General features: G+C 39.8%; 2 protein-coding genes across 2 annotated transcripts in view; both read left to right on the forward strand.

Annotated features, from left to right (window-relative positions):
* The window catches only part of mphosph8 (M-phase phosphoprotein 8), a 109,688-nt gene that overhangs the window by 56,545 nt on the left and 25,149 nt on the right, over positions 1-27,994 (forward strand). The window lies entirely within an intron of this gene.
* Positions 10,206-27,973, forward strand: LOC117525409. The gene is made up of 3 exons (XM_034187267.1): positions 10,206-10,294; positions 24,211-26,481; positions 26,597-27,973. Exons 2-3 carry the CDS (start codon positions 25,230-25,232, stop codon positions 27,892-27,894), a joined length of 2,550 nt encoding a protein of 849 aa, XP_034043158.1. The 5' UTR covers positions 10,206-10,294; positions 24,211-25,229; the 3' UTR covers positions 27,895-27,973.

Raw genomic sequence — 27,994 nt, forward strand, 5'->3', positions numbered from 1 at the left:
GAGTAACATATCACATGAATTGGGAAGTTTTGATTCAAGTCCAAGAGGAAGATCTGAAGGTGTGCAGATATGGGCATGTAATGAAACAAAAAAAAGAACACAACTATTGAACCCTCTTCCCCCAGAAAATGAATGACTCAAGTGATGAGGCAAAGGATGAGGTGTCCGGCCACTCAAATTGTGCAGATAATGCTGCACCTCTGTTTGACAAAAATGAGATTGCTAAGGGGATCGGACTACGACAAGAAAACTGCAGAATCAAACAAACCAACAAGGTCAAGTTTACGGACCTCTCAACGAGTGGTTCTTGAAACACCAAGTGCAGAGACCAGCCAAAAGGAACCTGCCAAAAAGCACTTTTGTATGTACTGTAAATAGCATTCACACAACTTGTGAGCATTTGGAAATGCACCATGCAGAGGAAACACATGTCGCCCCAAGCAATGCAATTTCCCAAGGCTCCAGAGACAGACAGACTTTGCTTGATGAAATTCATAATAAAGGAAATCATGACCAAAACTGCGAAGTTCAAAAAGTGGATGAGGGTGAAATTATGATGAAGAATGGAAGTGAAAACTTCCAGCTCATGTGTTCGTGACTATCTACCTTGTAAGCATTGCTTTGCGTTTCATCGCAAAACTGATTTATGGAGGCACGAACGGTCTTGTAAGGCCAAAAAAGGGGATCAAAAATCCTCTGAAGACACAAAAAGAAACACTGATGACAATGCTGCCTCTCAACTTCTTCCAATGTCGGACTTTTTAACTGAGAGCTGTGAGGAAATTATCAATGTCATGCATCAAGATGACATTGCACGTCATATCAGAAATGACGCACTTATTTGCAAATACGGTAATGCACTGTCCACCAAGTATGACCATGACAAATCTCAGTTGCTTACATTGCACAAAAATGAGAGAGTTGGGTAGATTTATCCTTGCTGTAAATGAGCTTGATAAAACTGTTCAGTATTTGCATGAAAATATGTCTACCATCAAGATTTGAGTTAGCAGTTGAAGGGGCCAAGAAGCTAAGTGGTTTTGATCCGAGCTCCACAAAATTTAAAACTTTTTCACTCGTCCCGAAGATTCACTACTCTTTGAAACGAGCTGCAGAAATAGCTTTTGGGGAGAGCCGCATGACCGAGAACAGTGAAACTGAGGGTCAAGTAAAGCAATTCATCCAGCTTCTTGACACTAAATGGAATGGGTGTTTTTCTCCATAAAGCTTTGGCATCCTCTGCACAGAAGCAGGATTTCAAGAAGTGGAAATGGAAACATCAACTGTGACAGAAGATTTGATAAAACTTTACAAATATATCAAGCATGAAGGAGATGAAGCAAGAAAGGCACTTAAAGAAAATCCTAGTTTGTCACCATGGAAAAGCTCAGTGAAGCCACTCTAGCAGATGTTTGTCTTTTCAACAGGCGTAGGATAGGTAATATTGGACGACTGCTCTTGCAGACGTACACTAGCAGGAACAATAGGAAAGCTCTTGTTCCCTCTGCAGATCAAATGAGAAAAAGCACCAAATTGGAATGGACCTTGGTGACAGTTCACCAAGTTGGAACTGGAAGGCCAGTATGGAAGGAACATGCTCATTCTGCTAACTGAAAGGATGATGTCATCAATTGACATGCTGGTTGAAAATCGAGATCAAGCTGGTGTATCAAAAAACAACCCTTATCTGTTTGCACGAGCTGAAGGTCCATCTTTCGTCAGAGCACTGGATTGTTCCGAAGGGCTGCAGTGGAATGTGGAGTTAAAAACCCAGAAACCCTTCTGTCCCCGTCGTTAAGGGACCGTATTGCTTGCTGCTGGCAGCTAATGAGCCTTGGTGAACAAGAATTGGATCAAGTGGCAATGCAAATGGGCAGGAGCAGTGAGGACTACAACAGACTCTGTGAAAATGCTTCACAGTTAGAAGAAGTGAGCAGACAGTTGCTCAAAATGGATAGAAAAATGCCATTGTCTCCACCAGCAACTGTAAGAGTGGTGTGTATTATTTGCTTTATTATGAGACGTGCCCCCCTCCCCCCCGCTTTCTGAATTTAAATTCTTGGAATCTTTTATACTTTGTTATCCCTAATTTTCGCTTTCAACTTTTAGGAACAGTTCCAAAAGCACCTACCAAAAGAACACCATGGAGTGCAAAGGAGCAAGCTGCGGTTCAACGTTATTTAGGTAACTTTATCACAAGATGAAGGTTCCAGGTAAAAGGATTGTAATGCATGCATAGCTGCGAACCTGATCTGTGGAAGATCTTGGACAGATGTTAAGAGCTATGTACACAACACTGTAAGACAATACGAAGGAAAAGTAAACCAAACAAAGATGTTGAAGTGACTAACAACAAAGAAGATTTGGCAGATACACGGGTGTTGGTGGTATGGCAAACTGTACGGCCATCTGAGCTGAGAGAAAGTCCAAATTGTTGAACATGACAATAGCATCACCCAACGACTTGACAAAGTCAGTAACATCTGCAGTGCACCATTTCCCCAGACGTGACTTCAGGTTATGTATCCATGAGTTCAGCCGGGTACCAGTGTGCTCCATGGAAGTCAACCATTGATTTCTTTCTTTCACACCCTTAAATGCTACTGACATCCAGGTGGTTCCCACATTTACACCACACAAACACTACAAATTCCTCTTAGTGTCTCCTGTCTATACATCAGAAAACATCAGCTTTCCCACCATTGTCTCCAGTATATACACAGCAGAATACCACAAGAATGCCACTTCCTCCTGTGTATACACAGCAAGACATTACAAGTTCATCAATGATTTCTACGTTTACCCCCCTTAATGCCCCAAGTACCCAAATGGCTCCTAGATTCACACAGCTTAATTCTCAAAGTACACCAGTGGTCCCTGGATTCTCGCCACTATTTGCTGAAAGTAGGCCTATTATTTCATCATTTACACCTCTGAACCATTCAAGTCCACCAGCATACCCCACAAGCCCCCCTGGGCCCTCTGCAACATCACAAGTTGTCCCATCTATCCATGCACTTAATGTTCCTGACAGAGCATCTGTGGTACAAGAAGGAACACCCATACCGCTTGCACGAAAGGAAGTCACCCAATCTGTCAAGCCTCAGAAGAGAACCAAGAGGTTGTGGAGTGAAGAGGAACAGTCTGCAGTGAGGCGTCATCTTGGAGACTTCTGCAAGCTGGTGAAGGTTCCTGGCAAAAAGGATTGTGATGCATGCTTAGCTGCTGAGCCTGCCTTAAGCACCAGGACATGGAGGGAAGTCAAATATTTTGTACACAACTCAATTCAGTCCATGAAAAGAAGAAATGCTTTAAGTGCCCCCCAACCCCATGAAGAAAAGGAACACGAGACTACTAGTTCTAACATGAGTGGGATGGTCCTGTTTATCTGTCTCTGTAAATATTCTTCATGTAGTCTAGAAAACGTTGACCATCAGTGAGGCATCAGATGTCTTCAGGCTATGGCTTTAACTGTAAAATATTATGGGATGTAAAAATTAGTCTCCGATGATTTGTTGCCAAATCTGTGTGTTTGTCAACTATATATATGTGTGTGTGGAAATGTTTATACAGTCCTGTCGTTATGAAGTTGCTCCTAGTAATGGGGGGGGGGGTTGTTGCATGAATAGACAATAACTGGGTTGAACAAGGGATTTATGGAATTTTGGCTCTCAAAATAAGATGGTGAGCTAGTAATAGATTTATTAGGGCTGTGTGGTGGCCAAGCGGTTAGTGCACTTGTTTCCAAAGTAGAAGGTTCCTGGTACAAGGCCATCCCTGCCCACTCTACATGTAATGCAGAGTTGTGTCAAGAAGGGCATTTGTTATGAAACATGCGCCAAATCAACATGCTGATCCATGTCTGATCTGCAGTGGTAATCCCAAGTGAAGAGGGATAAGCCAAAAGAACTTAAAGGTATTTAGTTATTAATAGATTTATGCAACAATTGTTTTTTCATTATGATGCATTATGTGTCAAATGATCTAATTCAAATGTGATTACAGAACAAACATTAACTTTTGTTTACCAGGTTTCTGATTATGACATCAGCCATCATTCACCTGCTTACCATTTTTGGCAGGGTTTCAAAATTTTACATAAGACCTGTGAAATTTTGTATTGCAATACAAGGTGTTGTGACCATTAAATTTTGCACCTGCTGAGAGCAAAGGTTGCCTCAGTCACTACATTTCCACATGGATGTCTGATGTTCTTTATGTCTCTTGTAACTTAGGAAGTGTTCTTAAGACCTAAAATCTTTCTGCCTCTAGCGTAGCATTTTTATGTACTTTATCACAAACTAAATTATATATTCACCAGCAAATCATTTTGAACACTTTCTTAAATGCTTGCACATTGCTTTGCATTTTTCAAATGCCACATGTACAGTGCATCCGAAAAGTATTCACAGCACTTCACATTTTTTAAAACATTTTTCTATGTTACAGCCTTATTCCAAAATGGATGAAATTCATTTTTTTTCCTCAAAATTGTACACACAATACCCAATAATGACAATATGAAAAACAGTTTTTTCAGATTTAATAAAAATAACAAAAGGTGACCAAGAACCTGATGGTCACTCTGCTAGAGCTCCAGCATTCCTTTGTGGAGAGAAGGACAACCATCTCTGCAGCAATCCACCAATCAGGCATGTATGGTAGAGTGACCAGACAGAAGTCACTCTTTAGTGAAAGGCACATGGCAGCCTGCCTGGAGTGTCTCAAAAGGCACCTGAAGGCCTCTCAGGCCATGATAAACAAAATTCTCTGGTCTGATGAGACAAAGATTGAACTCTATGGCGTGAATGCCATGCGTCATGTTTGGAGGAAACCAGTCACCATCCCTACAGTGAAGCATGGTGGTGGCAGCATCATGCTGTGGGGATGTTTTTCAGCAGGAGGAACTGGGAGACTAGTCAGGATTGAGGGGAAAATGAATGCTGCAATGTACAGAGACATCCTGGATGAAAACCTACTCCAGACCGCTCTTTACCTCAGACTGGGGTGACAGTTTACCCTTCAGCAGGACAATGACACTAAGCACACAGCCAAGATATCAAAGGAGTGGCTTCAGGACAACTCTGTGAATGTCCTTGAGTGGCCCGGCCAGAGCCCAGACCTGAATCTGATTGAACATCTCTGGAGAGATCTGGAAATGGCTGTGCATCGACGCTCCCCATCCAACCTGATTGAGCTTGAGAGGTGCTGCAAATAAGAATGGGGAAAACTGCCCAAAGATAGCTGCACCAAGCTTGTGGCATCATATTCAAGAAGACTAGAGGCTGTAATTGCTGCCAACGGTGCATCAACAAAGTATTGAGCAAAGGGTGCGAATACTTCTGTACAAGTGATTTCTTTTTCTTCTTCTTTTTTTTTTTATTATAAATTTGCAACAAAAAAAACTTTTTTCATGTCATTATGGGGTGTTGTGAGTAGAATTTTGAGGGGAAAAATGAATTTGTTTTGTTTTATTGCTGTATAGTGTATAGCATAATGTTATATGTTAAGGTACTTTGTAGGTACACTACATTACACTTGCACTTTTATACTTTGTTTTAACCTTTAAATATCTAAGTTTAAAGTTTATTATTAATTTGTCATGGTCAGGTTGCCTTATTAATGACCATCAACAGCACTAAGTGTAAGATGCTGTCCAGCATACTTTCATTAAGAATTATGAAGTGCTCATGACTCTGACCTTTGGCATCACATCCCTGTATGAACCTGCATCTGAACTTACAAAAGAATATTTCCTGAATATTTAATATTTTGACCTCCCTGCTATGTTTTATGCTCTGAGAGGTCTTGAACATGCCTGTGTTATAGTGCCAGGATAGAGCTCTCCATCATAGTGTACAAGGACCCAAGTTCCATCCTTGATGGTCTCTTCAGACTCCCCTGTATCGTTGTGAGTGAAGACAAACTCCTTGTGGGAGAAGTAGTCACAAGAGTGACTACAGAAGCAAATTTGACCCTCCTGGGCTCATGCAACAAGCTGTGGAGAAATCAGTTTTTAGTTTGATTGCAGAAACATGAAGACAGATTACCTTATCTTATATTGTAATTTGCACTCAAATAAATAATACAAATAGAAAATGTCAAAAAGAAAGACGCAAAAGGAGAGGGAGGGGATGTATGAATGTTGACGGCACTTACATCAACTGATTCATCTGAAGGTGGGGTATAATTCATAATTCTTTGGAGGGTTCATTTCATTACATCTGTTTGAATTCCTCTTCATTTTTGTCTTTCTGTAGCTGTCTGGATGGCAGCTCTGCTGCTGCCTTTAGCAATCGTCTTTCTTTTCACTTTTGGTATCTGTTAAGATAAATTATCAGTATTGAATACTACAATGAAAGTGACAACTCGTGAAACAGGCTCTCTTTCAACCATCTATTTTACTGGAACACGCCTACTACAGCAATGACTGTGTGTATACACATGCGTGCGCGCACACACACACACACACGCACATATATATATATATGTGCGTGTGTGTGTGTGTTTATTTACATATTTATCCTGAAGTTGTTCACTGTACCAACTTTTGTTATATGAATTGCACTATCTAAGAGGCCCCGCCCACAAAATTTCAGATTCATAGGGCAGCCATTTTGTTTTTAAAGTTCACCATTTCTAGTAAGTCCCTTCGGCTGCTCCCTTGTTTGCACTTGGGGTTGCCACAGGAAATCCAAGGTGGATCTGCATGTTGAATTGGCACAAGTTTTACGCCGGATGCCCTTCCTGAACGCAACTCCACATTACATGGAGAAATGTGGCAGGGGTGGGATTTGAACCCGGAACCTTCTGAACTGAAACCAAGCGCATTAACCACTTGGCCATCACCCCTGCTCTTCGAATGGCTGTCACGCCCACATACTTCATCGTAGATCCTTCAAACTTGCTGGACATGATGAGGGCTCCGCCCTGAACGTCTACATATCTTATGTTCCCACCTCCGCCATAGCGCCCCCCAGTGGTGGCGGGAAATGTCCTATTTTTACTTTAAGAGCTCCTGATGTTACATACTTAACCCAATCAACTTCATTCCACTTCTAAAACATGCAGAGCAAATTGGTGAACGTAGGCGATGAACGCCGTGAAGTTACGAGTAATGGCGTCCGTGTGGCGGCGTGCCGAATATTGCCCATTCGCCATGAAATTGCGGCTTTAATTTTGTCACATCATCATGAAAATTGATACACAGGTCGAGCACGACAACCTCTTACAATTCATAGGGGCATCGCCCATGGGCGGTGCAAAATGCCTCAATAGCACCCCTTGAAACTTTCAAAAACCCATCCCCATAGGGTTTTTTTTTTTGGAGTAGGGAGATGAAAATTGGTACACATGTGTGACTTGCATAGACGTACAAAAGTCTCTTGCACCATGGGTCTACTCCAAACAGGAAGTCAGCCATTTTGAATTTTGTTCTCATTTTGGCGTGATTTCCACATGTCGTATTTGAACAAACTCCTCCTAGGGATTTTGTCCAATGCACTTCAAATGTATTTAACAGCATCCACAGATGATATTAACCAAAGTTATCGAAAGCTTTTCTCTATGTTGAAGGGTGTGGCCACTGTGGTGCCACCATTTTGACCCTTCGCCATAGAACATCAAGTCATGATAACTCCTTCATTCTTTGCCTGATTGACTTGAAACTTCACATGTATGATGACGGTTGGCCCCTCAACACACCTGGCCCCTCTGTTTCTACACTGAGCGCCCCCTAGTGGATGAACCATCAACATATCAAACTCCTTCATGCATTGTGTGATTTGCTTGAAATTTGAACTGTGGGATGAGTGGTTGCCCCTGTACGCATATGCCCACATCTGGTCATGAGAACACACTGCCCTGGGTAGGCGGTCGCGCCGAACGAAGGCCCGTATATGACTGCTTGCAGTCCTAGCTCATATTGTTTTTGGTCTTTGTCCACTGAAGGAGCATTCCAAAATTGCATGAAAAAACCCTGACAAGAGTCTCATCTTGTGCAAGACAGGCCTGTGGCTTTGACTAAATAATAAATGAATTTATGAAGAACTTTTATTTGAGCAGCTTGTAACATTTATGTATAATTTAGTTTTGAAACTGGCATCCGCACTGATGGACCATTGGATTATTACATACATTGGATGATTACAATATAAAAATAAAGGTTCACCATATGATCCTGACAGGCACAATGCTTCTCGATTGTCTACAACCATTTTGTCCATATCTTATTTGAACATTGAACTGCTGTAGTTCTCTCATACTCCACCAGAGTTTTTGTTTAGTTATTCATTTTAACCCTCCTGGGTCTAAGACCTTTTTTGGCCATTTCTCTCACCTGGACTTTTTTTATTATGCTGTTATAACAACAACGTATGAGCCACAATCAAGTAGGATATACCCTTTTTTTCAGGACAAACTGAATTTTCATAAAATACACACTTTGTTCTATTTCCATGAAGGTAGAAAAACTTATAGAACAAAAAATACAAAGGAAAAATTTATGCAGAAAATAAATCTTACAAAGTTTTATTGGAAAAACACACTAAACACCAATGAATAAGCAAAGTCACAGCTGAAATATGATCTTGGAGGTTTACTTGACCAATGTGCAAAATTTTATTTATTTATTTATTTTTTTTTCAATCAATAAAAAAAGTCACTCGTCCTGACAGGTTAGGTGTGGTGGTACTCAAAAAAACAGTTCCTGTCAGCCACCAGGCACAGAGGGACATCACATAGAAAACACTTCCATGGTGTGGACTACTGCTTGTTCAGTTTGTCCAAGCACAGGACATACTTCCTTCTCCCATAAGAGGCACGCTTGCTGACGTCCTCCTGTGGCTCATCACTAAAACAAAAGAGAAATAAGTTACTTTCTGTATCTTGTAATACCTCTCATTATGCTATTATTATATTATAATAATATAGCATTTACACTGTAATCTCGCAAAGCCCCCAGGGGCCACACCTAAGTACCCCCATCCCCCAGGCCAAAGGTGTGAAAAGTGACAGACAGGAACAAAGGAGCTCCAAGTGAACTCCCAAAGTAAAAGTACAATGTTAGCTTTTACAGTACACATACATTACAGTATATGTGTGCATACTAGTGTAGAATCACTAAAATGTGAATTTCACATAGTCTATTCACATAACAAATGCATAGACGCACATTTTCATATTGTTTACACTGCTGAGCAGAGTAAAACTGCATATTCTCCAATAGACAAAAACATACACTCAAAACAACATAATGCACTGCTGTTTATCACAATTTACTATAGTTATAATAGTTTTCCTTGTCGGTGCAAAAACTCTCCTCACCGGATGAGCCTGACTCGACATCGCTGTCGTCAGAAATCTGCTGCAAAGCTTCCTGGACGGTGAAAAGTTTTCTTTGCCATTCTTGCTTCTTCCCAGAAAAAGTATATCCGATGGCTGCGCGCAGGTCTGTGCGTAAAGGCACCAGGGCGCATGGAGACGCTTCCTTATTTTATCATAGCAACCGAGTCCAGAGCCGTTTCTGGTTCGTGACGTCATTTCCAACACCGTATTGTGTTTGTGCCATTCTGTAGTATAGCTATTGCTTGTGCAGTGCACATGCGTTATTGTGCATGATAGACTTTGATATAGCTCCTTATTTTCATGATTTGATTGCATATATAGCCGTTAAGTGTCAGCTGAGTGACTACAAGTGTATAGAGTCAAAGCAGATCATTCTCTTGTTCACAAACAACCTTTGTCATTAGTATTTGCACTCTGATTATCACATGCGTAAGGCACACGATCCCATTGGACAGGCATTTTCAGAGTTTTAGAAACACAGGTGAGGGAGGGCAAAACTGGAAACCAGAGCTGAAAATGCGCTGAAAGCTTGAAATCTCAACTTTATTCTGCAAAAAAAAGTAAGTTGATAGCTTCTACGGATCAAAAGATACACGCAAAAATGTAAAGCAAACTCTCTGAGGTCATATATGACCTCGTCAACCCCCGGGGGTTAATGGAGAAATAAATTTTTGTTGTCCTCCAGAGCCCGCTACACTGGTTTGGCATCACGGCACTGCAAAACCTGTCACCATTGGCCCTGCCACCTACACATTGGAATTAGCCACCTTTTTCTTTTATATAGTGGAGTACTCCATGTATGTATTTATTTTAATTTGTCTCCATTGTTTCAATGTATCCTGCTTCTAACATCTTTTCAGGTGAGTTGCGGGAAGCTGTGAAAAATGGAGAATACATGGCTGTGAAACTAGCACTTAATTCAAAGGAGGACTACAATCTGGACCAAGAGGTAAGTAACAAGTCCTTCCTGGTAATTTTTTTTTTTTTTTTTCCATGAACCTACTCGCATGACCCATATCATTTTTTAATTATTATTTTATTTCTATGCAAGTGGCTTTATTTTTGTATATGCTGTATTTTTGTCATTACTCCAAATTACTTTTTTAAACTTAAGGATTTCAAAACAAATATATATAATATACACACACACACACACAGATGTATGTAAAAGTTTGGGCACCCCTGATATTTTCAATATTTTCCTTTATAAATCATTGGTTGTCTGGATCAGAAATTTCAGTTAAATATATCATATAGCAGATGAACACACTTGACATTTGAGAAGTGAAATGAAGTTTCTAGTATTTACAGAAAGTGTACAATAATTATTTAAAGAAAATTAGGCAGGTGCAAAATTTGGGACCCATGTCATTGTATTGATTTAATACATTTAGCACAAATTATTGGAACACAAAATTGGTTTGGTAAACTAATTGACCCGTGACCTCCTTACGCAGGTGAATCCAGTCATGAGAAAGGGTATTTAAGGTGGCCATTTACAAATGTTTCTCCTCTTTGCATATCTTCTAATGAGTGGCAACATAGGAGCCTCTAACCACCTCTCAAATGACCTGAAAACAAAGATTGTTCAACATGATGGTTTAGGGGAAGGATACAAAAAGCTATCTCAGAGATTTCAGCTGTCAGTTTCCATTGTGAGGAACATAGTGAGGAAATGGAAGACCACAGGCACAGTACTAGTTAAGGCCAGAAGTGGCAGGCCAAGAAAAATCTCAGATAAGCTGAAGCGAAGGATGGTGAGAACAGTCATAGTCAACCCATAGACCTGCTCCAAAGACCTACAACATGATCTTGCTGCAGATAGTGTCTGTGCATCGTTCAACTATACAGTGCACTTTGCACAAGGAGATGCATAGGAGAGTAATGCAGAGGAAGTCTTTTTTGTGTACACGTCACAAACAGAGTCCCTTGAGGTATCCTAAAGCACATTTGGACAAGCCAGCTTCATTTTGGGATATGGTGCTGTGGACAGATGAAACTAAAATTGAGTTATTTGGACATAACAAGGGGCAGTATGCATGGCAGAAAAAGAACACAGCAGTCCAAGAAAAACGCTACCTACAGTAAAATTTGGAGGTGGTTCCGTCATGCTGTGGGGCTGTGTGGCCAGTGCAGGTACTGGGAATCTTGTTAAAGTTGAGGGTCACATGAATTCTAGTCAGTATCAGCAGATTCTTGAGAACATTGTTAAAGAATCAGTGACAAAGTTGAAGTTGCACTGGGGCTAGATCTTTCAACAAGACAACGACCCTAAGCACTGCTCAAAATCTACTAAGGCATTCATGCAGAGGAACAAGTACAATGTTCTGGAATGGCCATCTCAGTCCCCAGACCTGCATATTATTGAAAATCTGTGGTGTGATTTTAAGCGGGCTGTCCATGCTCGAAAACCAACAAGCCTGAGTGAACTGGAGATGTTTTGTAAAGAAGAATGGTTCACAATACCTTCAACCAGAATCCAGACTCTCATTAGAAGATATAGGAAGCATTTAGAGGCTGTTATTTCTGCAAAAGGGGGATCTACTAAATATTTATGCTTTTTTTTTTCTGTTGGGGTGCACAAATTTATGCACCTGCCTAATTTTATTTAAAGAATTATTGCACACTTTCTGTAAATCCTATGAACTTTATTTCACTTCTCAAATATCACTGTGTGTTTGCTATATGATATATTTAACTGAAATTGCTGATCCAAACAACCAATGATTTATAAAGGAAAATCATGGAAATCAAGGGTGCCCAAACTTTTACATACAACTGTGTGTGTGTGTGTGTGTGTATTATATATATATATATATATATAATAAGTGTTGAACACGTCACCATTTTTCTCAATAAATTATTTCTAAAGGTGCCATTGACATGAAATTTTCAACAGATGTCTGTAACAGCCCACATAATCCACACATACAATGAAATCAAACCATAGATGTTCATAAATTATGTATAATCATGTAAAATGACACAAGTAAAAAGTATTGAACAGCAGAGGTGTCAAGTAACGAAGTACAAATACTTCGTTACTGTACTTAAGTACACTTTTTAGGTATCTATACTTTACTCCATTACTAATTTTTCTGCCTACTTCCTTCTACTTATTACATTTTCACACAAGTATCTGTACTTTCTATTCCTTACATTTTTAAAACAAACAGCCTCGTTACTCTTGGCTTCAGCGCCGGTGGATGTGCGCTGACGCCTCAGCGCACATCCACCGGCGCAGCTTTACCGAGGTGCCAGCGCGGATTTATCTGACCATGGGTCCGAAGAAGGCACTGACGGCGGAGGAGGGAGACGATATCAAGAAGTCCCTGGACTTTTTGTCTGAGGAAATCTCTGTTGTTAAAATGCAGCAGAAATCCATTATGGAGCTGGTGGAAGAAGTGAAGGCTCTCCGGATCCAGAATGCTGAGAAAGACCGGTGTCTGGTGCACCTGGAGAACCGTGTTGCAGAGTTGGAACAGTACACAAGGATGAACGACGTTATTATTACAGGAATTCATATTAAACCTCGATCCTACGCACGGGCGGTGTCAGAAGACAGCGGAGGGGAGGCCAGTGAGCAGGAGGCCAGCTCAGTGGAACAACAGGTGGCTGACTTCTTGCAATCTAAAGGTATTCAAATGGACTGTAATAACATTGAAGCGTGCCACCCCCTGCCCAGGAGAGAGGATGGAGACAAGCGAGCAGTTATAATGAGGTTTGTCAACAGAAAACATAAAATGGCATTGTTAAAACAGGGACGGAAACTCAAAGGAACAAACGTATTCATCAATGAACATCTGACCAAAAGAAACGCAGACATCGCCAGGAAAGCTCGTCTCTTAAAACAGCAGGGAAAAATTCAACAGACATGGACATCAAACTGCAAAACATTCATCAAACTGAACGGAACACCAGAACAAGCGAAGGTTATGGTAATCAGGAACATCAAGGAACTGGACAAATACGACCAATAAGGTATGAGGACACAAACACATCACAACACCATGACACAGACCAGAGGAACCTATTCATCTACTACATCATCTACATCTGGAGACAAGAAGGATATAACTCACAGGATTGCTGATCATGGAAAACTAGAACTGAGAACATTTAAATACACAGACCACAATGTACTGGACTTGGAGCACGATATAGACCCAGACAATAATTTCTTCTCAAATATTAATGACAGTTGTTGCTATTATACAGATGAACAGTTTAATCGGATCATTAAAACGGATAACAAATTATCAATAATCCATTTCAACAGCAGAAGTCTGTATGCAAACTTTAACAACATTAAAGAATATTTAAGTCAATTTAAAAAAAAAATTAACATAATTGCTATATCAGAAACATGGATCAATGAAGATAAAGGAATGGATTTTGAACCAGTCGAAGCAGTAGTTTGCAGATTGAAGCAATGCTTCAACCTATTGTTTCGTTTATTCTCTTTCTTTCACTTAATTTTCCCCCGCTAAAACCCTAAAGAGCATACTTCTGTGAGTATTATTTACCTTTTCTATGTTAAACCAACCTGTTATGGTCTTCTGAAACAGTTGATAGATGTATTTTATAACTTAAAAATGAGAGCGACGCTAACACGTTAGCATGTCTATGGCATTTTCAATGTTAAAAGTTAGCATGAAGCAGTTCCAGCTGTCTTCACGTTCGGGTGCATTTGTTTTCAAATTGTAATATTTCTTAAATTTATTTTTGTTTATATATTAATCTAATGATAATTATTATATACAATTTCAGAGAAAGAGACAAAAAGAACCTGAATAGAAACACAACAGAAAATAAAATATAAAAGCAACTAACAATGAACATACATACATACATACAGAAATAAATAAGTGTTTCCTGTGAACACCTAGTGACTCTTACACCTCCATTTCATCCCTGTTTTATTTAAGTTTAATGACAGTTTGTTTCGGTCAAACCATATTGTCAATGTGTTAATTTCTTCATTGATTTCCTCCAGAACTATCTGCCAAACTAGAAAACGGCTGCATCCTAGTAAGAGCAGAATACTACTGGAATGAATCTGATAAGGAAAGTTTTTTTTTTTCTCACTAAATGGATGCTGCACTCACTGCAGTTTATTGTCTGGAATAGTCCCAGATTGCATTTCAGAGCTTCTAGAATTGAAACATTTTCATGCAGGTGGTGTTGGGGGGTAATTTTGGGTTTTGGGTCTTGGGCCACATGTAGAACAAATCAGTTTTTAAATTAAGCTTTCAATTCAATAGTGGCATCTACCTTTTTTTTTTTTTTTTAAGGTTACTTTATACTTTTATACTTTAAGTAGGTTTTGGAGCACATACTTTTTCACTTTTACTTGAGTAAAGAGGTCAAGTTGATACTTCAACTTTTACCAGAGTGTTTTTAAACTGCAGTATCTATACTTCTAACTTAAGTAACAAATGTGTGTACTTTTGACACCACTGTTGAACAGCCAAAGAAAGGGAGCCGTGCAAAAAAGCATGGAAAGCCAAGACACTAGCTGACAGCTAAGCTGACATAATTAGAAAGCCGTCCTGCCCCTTGTCAGTGCAAATTCATAACAGATGGTTCAGTCCCAACTGATGGCCTATTAAAAGGTGTTTCATTACCAAGGTATCATATAAGAAACATCTCATGATGGATAAAAGCAAAGAGCTCTCTGTTTTTTCACAAACTTATTATTGCAAAACATACTGATGGCATTGGATACAGAAGGATTTTTAAACTTCTTAATGTTCCAGTGAACACTGCGAGGCCATAATCTGAAAGTGGAAAGAACATTTACCATAAACCAGCCACAACCAGGTGCGCCTTGCGGGATTTCTAACAGAGGACTGGAAAGAATTATTGGAAGAGTTGTCCAAGAGCCAAGGACCACTTCAGAAATACCTGGAATTTTTTTTACACATAACTTAATTTCTGTACTTATTTATTTGGTTTCTTTGCATCTATGGATTACTTTGGTTGTTACTGGCACCTGGTGAAAATTTCATGACAGTAGCACCTTTAGAAATATATTTACTGAGAAAAATGGTGACATGTTCAATATCTTTAACTGCTATATAAACACACACAGGGGGTGCACATAACTGGTACTCATTGTTCTCATGTGTGCAAAGCATCATTGATGCACAACAGAGGGAAACACTTATAACTCTTATGAAGTGCTTCCCTTGTGTTTTCTGCTATGCATCATTTTTTTAGCACGCACAAGCATTATGAGTACCAGTTATGTGCACCCCTACATACATATATATAGATATAATTTGATATGATGCAGGTTGCACCTTGGTTGCCCCTAATGTATAAATGTGAGAATGTGGGAGGGATTGCAGAGAACATGTGCAAGATGAGCTTTTATGATTGAGCCTGCAAATTAAGGTGCCAGTAAGGTTGATTTCCTACTTGGTCATATGAAAATGATGTTTCATATGCTTATGCTATCAACAGAAACAACGGGAACCATGGATGGTTAAGGCACTTTTTGCCTTAATCCAAAAAAAAAAAACTTCACTAAAAGACACAAAACATAAGTAATGCATGGCCTGTGGTCTTACAGTTTTTCAAATGTGGTGGTGGTGGACACGTAATGATCCTGACATTTACTTTGCCGTCTATTTCTGTAACTGCAGACTGTATGAAACCAACATATTTCATGTTTTGTGTGATCAGCTTTATTTTTGTTTATTTTTTGTTAATATATATCCATTCCTATATTTAAGGCCTGCAGCATTTTCCAAGAAAAAAGGTTGAGACAGGACACTTCATTCTAAATGTAAGAATTAATTAATCATTTTTGCATCCAGTTTTCTTGACAAATGTCAGAGGATGAATACATGAACATCTCCAAGTCACTGAATATTTCTTAAATTTCATTTATATCAATCATTCAGAAATACAAACAGTGTGGTATTTTATGGTAAATCCGTGTCAGGTAGGCAGTTCTCAAAAACTAAATGTCCATGCTGGAAGAAGACAAGTGAGAGAAGCCACCAAGACACAACTTTGGAAGAATTTTTGGCTTCTGTGGGTGTGAGTGGAAAAACTGGGAATAGTGCAACATTTTTATTTTTTTTTTCTTCATTTTACATACAGTCCCAACTTTTTTGATTTGTGGTTGTCTGAAATTACAGAACTGTTATAAAGAAAAGTGTTAACATTTTGTTTTTTCAAACTTTGTGGAACAAAAGCAAACACCAAACTCTTATGAAGAAGGAAAAAATACACAAACATGCAGGAAAAACTGAACAGTGTAGAGTGATTTGACTCTCATAATTTTTGAAAATAAGCGATAACTTACTTTGAAATAAATGAAACACAGAGCTGCAGCCTAATAACTTTGAAAAATAACAAAAATCAGCAGCTTGCATTTTTATTCTGACTAGAGTTCATTTAATCTTTTTTTTCTCCTCAGTCACGTTTGTGCTTGAACATAAAACAGCTACACATGTGGTTTTTGAACATATAATGTGAGTAGTCAGATCGCATCAGAGCATCGGGCCCTTTGAACATAAATCGTGCGCTCTGAGCTTTTACACGCTGCGGTTTTGTCGTACAGTTTTGAGCTGGAGCAGAGTACAACGATTGAAAATATCCTACAGTGTCTGCCCAGCTTTAAGCAAAGCCGCCCGCTATTTTTTTTTTTGGCGTCTTTTTCGAAAATTGACTGCTCAAATGACAGCAGGACTGCTCATTGCCTGAAACCTTGGTTCCCGCTCCCATCTGTTCCCCCAACATTCATTCTGTACCGTCCCGATCGTGATAAATTGCAAAGTTGACTGACCCGTGAGATTCCCGAAAAAATGTCAGCCTCTACTCTGGCAGTGACTTTATATGCCGCTCATTTGGCTAAAAAAAACTGTCTGCATACATTTTCTTTGATCGGCCTTATGGGAAAAATTGAGTTAATTGGTTGATTGTTCTTCTGGTCTATCATGTTTTGGACCATATCTGATTATCATATGGTTATTTTCAGGATTACGCAGTTGAGCATGAGATAGTAACTGAAAATCTCTGCTTTAGTTTCACTTTATTTTATATGTTGTAGTCACATTTTCACATACTGTATGTGCAATGCTTAAACAGACTAATATAAAAATATGTGATGAGATCCTATAGAAATGTGGCATTTCTCCTGCTGACAGGTAAAAAAAAAAAAGTATTCTGTAAATGTAACAAGTTTCATGTGGTAAAGGTTCTATGGAAACACAACTGGGAGCTATGTGAAAAACATTGATAAGTCATTTGTTTTGCTTGTGGTGAAACATTAAAATTACTGGTTGAATTTCTATTTACACATTCGGTCATCTCATTAACCCACTGATTTAATTCAGTCCCGTAGTAAATTTGTGAACCCAGTATCAGCAGAATGAAGAACAATGTTGATCAACATTAGGAATACTATACCAGACAGCATGATTTGGAACCAGTGACCTCAGTGAACTTAAAGTCCCTGAAATGTTTTTTGGAACTTCAAAACAAGGAATCCAGGTAAGAGACAAGCCTTTAAAAATAAATAAATATAAATAAGAAAATGTTTTATGGAAATACATGTAATATATGTCAAGTGATACTGCAGTCATTAAAATGTATTTATTCATTTGTTTTTGTTTTACAATGCTCTCATAATTTATATGAATGTTGTCTGTTTAGTTTGTTAGGGGGAAGTTCCAAATGTTAGTTGTTATTATGTAGCTTTAAATTTTAGCAGTGTGATATTGAAATAAGTTCTAGAGTGTAATTTGCAGTTGTTTCAATTTCAGCATCTTACAGATGTAATTTTTTTGAAGTAAAAAAAGTTACTGTTTATGTGTTGCATGTGCAGATAACAGTTGGGGATTTATATAACTTCCATGCATTTCATGTGCATAAATATTCCTTGGTAAATTGAACCCAAGATTATTTTAAATTCAACTTTTAAAGTAGCATGTGTATATCAGATTGGTGTCCTTTTTTCCTTACAGCGAGGAAACCTGTTGAAAATGCTGAATGAAGTCATTTGGAGATGAAACCGTTGATGCAGGTACATATATACTTTCAGAAAATATACCATGATGGTTTTTGCTGAACATGTACAACCGGTTGTCTTACACAGTAAATGAAATGCCTTGAGGAACTTGTTTTCCTGGTCTTACAGGAAAACATTTGAAGGTATACAACCCCTGGCAAAAATTATGGAATCACTGGCCTCGGAGGATGTTCATTCAGTTCTTTAATTTTGTAGAAAAACAAGCAGATCACAGACCATGACACAAAACTAAAGTCATTTCAAATGGCACCCTTTCTGGCTTTAAGAAAACACTATAAGAAATCAGGAAAAAAAATTGTGGCAGTCATTAACGGTTACTTTGTAGACCAAGCAGACGAGAAAAAAAATATGGAATCACTCAATTCTGAGTTAAAAATTATGGAATCATGAAAAACAAAGAACGCTCCAACACATCACTAGTATTTTGTTGCACCACCTCTGGCTTTTATAACAGCTTGCAGTCTCTGAGGCATGGACTTAATGAGTGACAAACAGTACTCTTCATCAATCTGGCTCCAACTTTCTCTGATTGCTGTTGCCAGATTAGCTTTGCAGGTTGGAGCCTTGTCATGGACCATTTTCTTCAACTTCCACCAAAGATTTTCAGTTGGATTAAAATCCGGACTATTTGCAGGCCTTGACATTGACCCTATGTGTCTTGTTGCAAGGAATGTTTTCACAGTTTTTGCTCTATGGCAAGATGCATTATCATCTTGAAAAATGATTTCATCATCCCCAAACATCCTTTCAATTGATGGGATAAGAAAAGTGTCCAAAATATCAACGTAAACTTGTGCATTTATTGATGCTGTAATGACAGCCATCTTCTCAGTGCCTTTACCTGATATGCAGCCCCATATCATCAATGACTGTGGAAATTTACATGTTCTCTTCAGGCAGTCATCTTGGAATGGCACCAACAAAGTTCCAGCATCATCACCTTGCCCAATGCAGATTCGAGATTCATCACTGAATATGACTTTCATCCAGTCATCCACAGTCACGATTGCTTTTCCTTAGCCCATTGTAACCTTGTTTTTTCTGTTTAGGTGCTAATGATGGCTTTCGTTTAGTTTTTCTGTATGTAAATCCCATTTCCTTTAGGCGGTTTTCTTACAGTTCGGTCACAGACGGTGACTCCAGTTTCCTCCCATTCGTTCCTCATTTGTTTTGTTGTGCATTTTCGATTTTTGAGACATATGCTTTAAGTTTTTCTGTCTTGACGCTTTGATGTCTTCCTTGGTCTACCAGTATGTTTGCCTTTAACAACCTTCCCATGTTGTTTGTATTTGGTCCAGAGTTTAGACACAGCTGACTATGAACAACCAACATCTTTTGCAACATTGCGTGATGATTTACCCTCTTTAAGAGTTTGATAATCCTCTCTTTTGTTTCAATTGACATCTCTCATGTTGGAGCCATGATTCATGTCAGTCCACTTGTGCAACAGTTCTCCAGGGTGTGATCACTCCTTTTAGATGCAGACTAATGAGCAGAATCGATTTGATGCAGGTGTTAGTTTTGGGGATGAAAATTTACAGGGTGATTCCATAATTTATTCCTCAGAATTGAGTGAGTCCATATTTTTTTTCCCTCTGCTTGGTCTAAAAAAGTAACCATTACTGACTGCCACAATTTTTTTCTTGATTTCTTATAGTGTTTCTTAAAGCCAGAAAGTTGCCATTTGAAATGACTTTAGTTTTGTGTCATGTCTGTGATCTGCTTTTTTTCTACAAAATTAAACAACTGAATGAACATCCTCAAAGGCCGGTGATTCCATAATTTTTGCCAGGGGTTGTACTTGATCAGAAACATCAGTGGATTAATACCATATAAAGTTTTCTTTTGATTGCACTCTTCACCTGCTCCACTGCATATTTTCCATTCTTCTCTCCTCGTCACGTGCCTGAAAATAGCTGTCTAATATTAATCAGGAGTTGGCATCGACCAGCTCTTGATTGACTAAATACACCTGTTTTTGGTTCATCGTCAGACCTGCCAGCCTGTCCACACACACATTTTGATATCAGAGTGCGCTAGTACAGTTTGTAGTACAGTATGGTTTGTTGTCTTGTTAGTTGTATCAGCAGACCATCTAAGAAGTCTGTGCTCCAGTATTTCCATTTAGTTAATTTGTATGTTAGCACTGTTAGCAGGTATTAGTACCTTCATGAAGTCAGCTCCACTGTTACTCCACAAGAGGGGTGGGGGGGTGTATTAATAAATCACCTGAACCAAGGTTTGTCTGTTAGTTTTAGTTTGTTTAGTAACTATGAGAGGAGAGCTTAGAAAAATCAAGTCTGCCCCTTCTGTGTGTAAGCTTCAGAATGCAACTAATGTGAACTCTTTGTGTCAACTCATCTAAGTAAAACTTTGTACAACAGGCTCCTGGAAGTGTGATGGAGAGTGTAAATATTAAAAGAGAAAAACCTGTTTAATCTATTTTGTTACTAGTAGTTTATATATGAAATTGTATGATTATGGGCCTTTTACTTCATTTTATGTTGTACTTTATATTAAGCAACTGTAAATGGCTTACTTTATTTTCAGAGGCACTTTGTCGTTAGGGTATCACCACGGTTGCATGTTTTTGGGCTGTGCATAGATGTAAATAAGTGAGTCCCCCCCCTCCCCGTGAAGCTGTATTCAAGGTTGGCATGTCTGAATAGGGTGTGTGTAAAATATAGGGATGCACCGATCCACAATTTTTCACTTACGGCCTGATCGCGATACCTGATTTTGGATATCTGCTGATACCGATACTTTTCTGTTCCGATACCAGGGCTCTGTTTGCATTATGAGGATTTTCTTAAAAAGGAGACCTGAAAGTTGAGCTGCAATTTGCCAGAAGGTGTATCTAAGATGAAAGTCTAGATTTAATGTTTTGGTGAAAGAATTAAGTACTTTATTTTTTTTATAGACTTAAAGAGAATAGACAGCACTCTCTCTCTGTCTGTCTCTCTCTCTTTCCCTCTCTCTATTTCTGCCTCTTGCTTGCTTTCTCTCTCCCTCCGTCTCTCTCTTTTTCTTCCTCTTGCTGTTTTCGTGCTGCACAAACTTAAACTTTAGGAAACACGAAGCCTTTCAACTGTAAAATAAATGTATCATCAACTCTCACGTGCAGGATTTTAATGGAGACTTTTTCCCCTTTCAGCGGACAGAATCTCTGTTCGCTGTCTTCTTCGGCTGCACGCTGAGCTAGTGTTTTACAGCCTCAGGACAGTGAAGCAGCTAACCTTTTAGCATACATTTTCAGCAACAATTCGGTTAATTTTTTTGGAAAACCCGTGCTCAACGAACAAACAATTTGAACCCGAGAGCCAGGCCGAAATTTGCCGCTACCTGCAGCTAGAACACTGCAGAAGAGAGCTCTCTCAAACAGCCCGACTTCAGAAAACCTCCCCCTCTCCTTCTCTGGTATCGAAAAATGCATCGGTATTTTCCGATATGTGAATTACGTCGGTATCGGAACCCTATACCAATCCAGGATCTGATTGATCCCATCCTTAGTAAATAGGAGGATTGAAAAATGTTGGTGAGATTGCCAGAAGCAGTTTTAAGGACCACAGTTTTATGGCCCGGTCACACAGCATACGATTCCTGAATGAAGGGAAAAAAGTAAAAAAAAACAAAGTCACAAATCATTGAGAAAAGGTGGACGAATGAGCTTTATCACCGAATACCCTGTGAATTAAGAGTGCAAAAGGGACGAAAGAGGAACAAAATGAACCAAAGCTAACTTGACGCTTTAAACAGAACGTGCCTGGAGCAACTGCTGGAGCAGTGTGTGTCTGCATCTCTGCATTCCAGGACTCAGCGCTGTGAGACGGAGCTCATCTGCAAACAAATGCGTGATCCGACCTACTGTGTAGATCTGTGCGCACGTCAGTGGATCCACCTGCTCTGGTTCCTCATACAGAACAAAAGAGGGATCATCTCCTTCATCGCCAGAATCCTCACTGTCTGGTCAGACTCTGATGACATGCTGTGCGCTCTGTCTTGGTCCATTAACAAAAAAAAAGAAAAAAAAAAACTGAAGCATTTGTTTAACATTCATAACCACACACACTGAATATGCCACCAAAATTATACACACTGCAAACGTGCCAAATATTTTTGAAATACCAAAACTCTAATCGCTGTCTGTACACCTGAAATGCACGCGTACAAGACAGAAGGGAGAGAGAGAGAGAACTAGTGCTGTCTCTCTCTCTCTCTAACAAGCGCACATCTAACAAGCTACAGAAAGCATTTTGAGCCATCTAAAAAGGTAATTATTTCTCATGTTTACATTGTCATGGCTTGGTAAAACAATTGTGTGTTCTTTCCTTCTTGTGTGCAGCTGTTAAAGTATGTTTATGAGAGATTTAACGTGTTTTAATCGTTCAGACGAGCTGCGCTCTGATGCGATCCACTGATGACACCACTCGCTCTGTTTACTTCTTTTCTCCACTTGACGAGCTGCACATTGTGTTGGCGATTAGATCGCGCCACGTAGCACGACATTTATGCATGAAAGATTTTTTTGAACATTTCAAAATGCTCTTTGCGCAATAGCATGCACCAGCACCCCTCTTGCGTCATGTCTGCACTCGTTAAAGATGAGTTTACTCTCCCGCTTGACACAGGTCGTGCTAGTGCGTGAATCAAAGTTGTGCTCATGTCAGGGGGCCTTAAGGGCCAGCAGGCATTTCTCTCTGCATGTGCTGGAGAACAGCAAGCTCTCAGAGTTCATGAACAGAATGCCGCAGCTCCAGCTGGACTTTTTGTGCAGCAACTCTCTCCTCAGGTGGGCACAGCGCTGGAACAAGACCATGACTGCCGTGCGCTGGTAATTCTTCCTGGCCAGCCAGCACCACGGCATGACAGCTGCAGCACTCGCCACATCGCACGCAGCGACAGAAGCCCCACAAGGCACACACTAGCAGGAGCTGCAGCTCCTCCACAAAAGCCCTCACAAACCGGCTTCTGTACTGTGTGAAAACATTCAGCTGGTTGAACAAAGTCAAACTAAAGGCTAACGTTACAAAAACTAAGCAAATGATAAAAAAAACATCAAGAACGACAGCAAAACGAAATACGAATTGAGGTTTTCAGTGGCATTCATTCAAATTTTTCAACAGTTTAAAAATCCTGACAAAGTGCCAGCTGCAGGAACAAAGCTGCAGGAAGGTTAAACAACCAAAGTCCAGGTTTCTTGTTTCGTTTGGGCTTCGTTGCCCTTTGTAAGTGCCGTGTGACCGGTCCTTTAAGTCAACAGGTCCATAATGAAAGTGCTGTCAGGTTTGCCTATATTATATTGTACACACCATCAAAAGTAAAATGTTTTGAACGTCATGAATATAGGGCTAACATTACTGAATAATCTGTTCTGTCCATGCAGACTTTCATCCAGCACCCCATTATTATATACTCCTGGTCAGACATGTTCAGTGTCAACACATTGTAGTGCTGCTTGATGCAATAAAGCCAATAACTCTTCTTGAATGGGTCACATGTGGTTTTTGTACTGAGATTTGAGAGGTGTTTGTGTTTTCACACCATTGTTGGGGCTAAAATGTGATATTTGGCTGTTGTATTGACTTTTGGTTGAATGAGCCTGTTGCTTGATGGGGCAATGCCAAGGTGCTCATGCATTACACAACAAGTCTGTGTTGTTTAGTCCCTAAATTTTAAGATTTTGTTTCTTTTTTCTTTTCTTTTTTTTGCTTTGAATGTTCCCAAATTTCTCAGTTGTCTGTCTTTTTAAAATGGTTTTACTCAGATTATTAAAGGATTAGATTTGGCTATAAGTCTTACATATACTTGTTCTTTTACAGGAGAATACTGTTGATGAGCAGAGGTCATTTGAAGGAGAAAGGAGCTTGATTGAAGACAGGAGCACAAGTGAACCTAATAGATTGCCTTCTAACCTTGACAATTCAACAAATGAAGAGGGTTCTCTAACAGTGAAAGAAAATGCCTTGCAAGATTTGGATGGGCAAGGATATGCCAAGAGCAGTTCCTTTAATTCAGATAATATGCAGGAAAGCCCACACGAAAAGGACACACCAGCAGGAGAGGACACTGAAATGTCAAATGACATGAGTAACATATCACATGAATTGGGAAGTTTTGATTCAAGTCCAAGAGGAAGATCTGAAGGTGTGCAGATATGGGCATGTAATGAAACAAAAAAAAAGAACACAACTATTGAACCCTCTTTCCCCCAGAAAATGAATGACTCAAGTGATGAGGCAAAGGATGAGGTGTCCGGCCACTCAAATTGTGCAGATAATGCTGCACCTCTGTTTGACAAAAATGAGATTGCTAAAGGGGGATCGGACTACGACAAGAAAACTGCAGAATCAAAACAACCAACAAGGTCAAGTTTACGGACCTCTCAAAGAGTGGTTCTTGAAACACCAAGTGCAGAGACCAGCAAAAAGGAACCTGCCAAAAAGCACTTTTGTATGTACTGTAAAATAGCATTCACACAACTTGTGAAGCATTTGGAAATGCACCATGCAGAGGAAACACATGTCGCCCAAGCAATGCAATTTCCCAAAGGCTCCAGAGACAGACAGACTTTGCTTGATGAAATTCATAATAAAGGAAATCATGACCAAAACTGCGAAGTTCAAAAAAGTGGAGAGGGTGAAATTATGATGAAGAAGGAAGTGAAAACTTCCAGCTCATGTGTTCGTGACTATCTACCTTGTAAGCATTGCTTTGCGTTTCATCGCAAAACTGATTTATGGAGGCACGAACGGTCTTGTAAGGCCAAAAAAGGGGATCAAAAATCCTCTGAAGACACAAAAGAAACACTGATGACAATGCTGCCTCTCAACTTCTTCCAATGTCGGACTTTTTAACTGAGAGCTGTGAGGAAATTATCAATGTCATGCATCAAGATGACATTGCACGTCATATCAGAAATGACGCACTTATTTGCAAATACGGTAATGCACTGTCCACCAAGTATGACCATGACAAATCTCAGTTTGCTTACATTGCACAAAAAATGAGAGAGTTGGGTAGATTTATCCTTGCTGTAAATGAGCTTGATAAAACTGTTCAGTATTTGCATGAAATATGTCTACCATCAAGATTTGAGTTAGCAGTTGAAGGGGCCAAGAAGCTAAGTGGTTTTGATCCGAGCTCCACAAAATTTAAAACTTTTTCACTCGTCCCGAAGATTCACTACTCTTTGAAACGAGCTGCAGAAATAGCTTTTGGGGAGAGCCGCATGACCGAGAACAGTGAAACTGAGGGTCAAGTAAAGCAATTCATCCAGCTTCTTGACACTAAATGGAATGGGTGTTTTTCTCATAAAGCTTTGGCATCCTCTGCACAGAAGCAGGATTTCAAGAAAGTGGAAATGGACACATCAACTGTGACAGAAGATTTGATAAAACTTTACAAATATATCAAGCATGAAGGAGATGAAGCAAGAAAGGCACTTAAAGAAAATCCTAGTTTGTCACCATGGAAAAAGCTCAGTGAAGCCACTCTAGCAGATGTTTGTCTTTTCAACAGGCGTAGGATAGGTAATATTGGACGACTGCTCTTGCAGACGTACACTAGCAGGAACAATAGGAAAGCTCTTGTTCCCTCTGCAGATCAAATGAGAAAAAGCACCAAATTGGAATTGGACCTTGGTGACAAGTTCACCAAGTTGGAACTGGAAGGCCAGTATGGAAGGAACATGCTCATTCTGCTAACTGAAAGGATGATGTCATCAATTGACATGCTGGTTGAAAATCGAGATCAAGCTGGTGTATCAAAAAACAACCCTTATCTGTTTGCACGAGCTGAAGGTCCATCTTTCGTCAGAGCACTGGATTGTTTCCGAAGGGCTGCAGTGGAATGTGGAGTTAAAAACCCAGAAACCCTTCTGTCCCCGTCGTTAAGGGACCGTATTGCTTGCTGCTGGCAGCTAATGAGCCTTGGTGAACAAGAATTGGATCAAGTGGCAATGCAAATGGGCAGGAGCAGTGAGGACTACAACAGACTCTGTGAAAATGCTTCACAGTTAGAAGAAGTGAGCAGACAGTTGCTCAAAATGGATAGAAAAATGCCATTGTCTCCACCAGCAACTGTAAGAGATGGTGTGTATTATTTGCTTTATTATGAGACGTGCCCCCCTCCCCCCCGCTTTCTGAATTTAAATTCTTGGAATCTTTTATACTTTGTATCCCTAATTTTCTGCTTTCAACTTTTTAGGAACAGTTCCAAAAGCACCTACAAAAAGAAAACCATGGAGTGAAAAGGAGCAAGCTGCGGTTCAACGTTATTTAGGTAACTTTATCACAATGATGAAGGTTCCAGGTAAAAAGGATTGTAATGCATGCATAGCTGCCGAACCTGATCTGCTTGGAAGATCTTGGACAGATGTTAAGAGCTATGTACACAACACTGTACAGACAATACGAAGGAAAAGTAACCAACAAAGATGTGAAGTGACTCAAACAACAAAGAAAGATTTGGCAGATACACTGGCTGTTGGTGGTATGGCAACTGTACGGCCATCTGAGCTGAGAGAAAGTCCAAATTGTTGTAACATGACAATAGCATCACCAACCGACTTGACAAAGTCAGTAACATCTGCAGTTGCACCATTTCCCCAAGACGTGACTTCAGGTTATGTATCCATGAGTTCAGCCGGTACCAGTGTGCTCCATGGAAGTCAACCATTGATTTCTTCTTTCACACCCTTAAATGCTACTGACATCCAGGTGGTTCCCACATTTACACCACACAACACTACAAATTCCTCTTTAGTGTCTCCTGTCTATACATCAGAAAACATCAGCTTTCCACCATTGTCTCCAGTATATACACAGCAGAATACCACAAGAATGCCACTTCCTCCTGTGTATACACAGCAAGACATTACAAGTTCATCAATGATTTCTACGTTTACCCCCCTTAATGCCCCAAGTACCCAAATGGCTCCTAGATTCACACAGCTTAATTCTCAAAGTACACCAGTGGTCCCTGGATTCTCGCCACTATTTGCTGAAAGTAGGCCTATTATTTCATCATTTACACCTCTGAACCATTCAAGTCCACCAGCATACCCCACAAGCCCCCCTGGGCCCTCTGCAACATCACAAGTTGTCCCATCTATCCATGCACTTAATGTTCCTGACAGAGCATCTGTGGTACAAGAAGGAACACCCATACCGCTTGCACGAAAGGAAGTCACCCAATCTGTCAAGCCTCAGAAGAGAACCAAGAGGTTGTGGAGTGAAGAGGAACAGTCTGCAGTGAGGCGTCATCTTGGAGACTTCTGCAAGCTGGTGAAGGTTCCTGGCAAAAAGGATTGTGATGCATGCTTAGCTGCTGAGCCTGCCTTAAGCACCAGGACATGGAGGGAAGTCAAATATTTTGTACACAACTCAATTCAGTCCATGAAAAGAAGAAATGCTTTAAGTGCCCCCCAACCCCATGAAGAAAAGGAACACGAGACTACTAGTTCTAACATGGAGTGGGATGGTCCTGTTTATCTGTCTCTGTAAATATTCTTCATGTAGTCTAGAAAACGTTGACCATCAGTGAGGCATCAGATGTCTTCAGGCTATGGCTTTAACTGTAAAATATTATGGGATGTAAAAATTA

This window comes from Thalassophryne amazonica, chromosome 14 (assembly GCF_902500255.1).
Source record: "Thalassophryne amazonica chromosome 14, fThaAma1.1, whole genome shotgun sequence".
NCBI classification, from domain to species: domain Eukaryota; kingdom Metazoa; phylum Chordata; class Actinopteri; order Batrachoidiformes; family Batrachoididae; genus Thalassophryne; species Thalassophryne amazonica.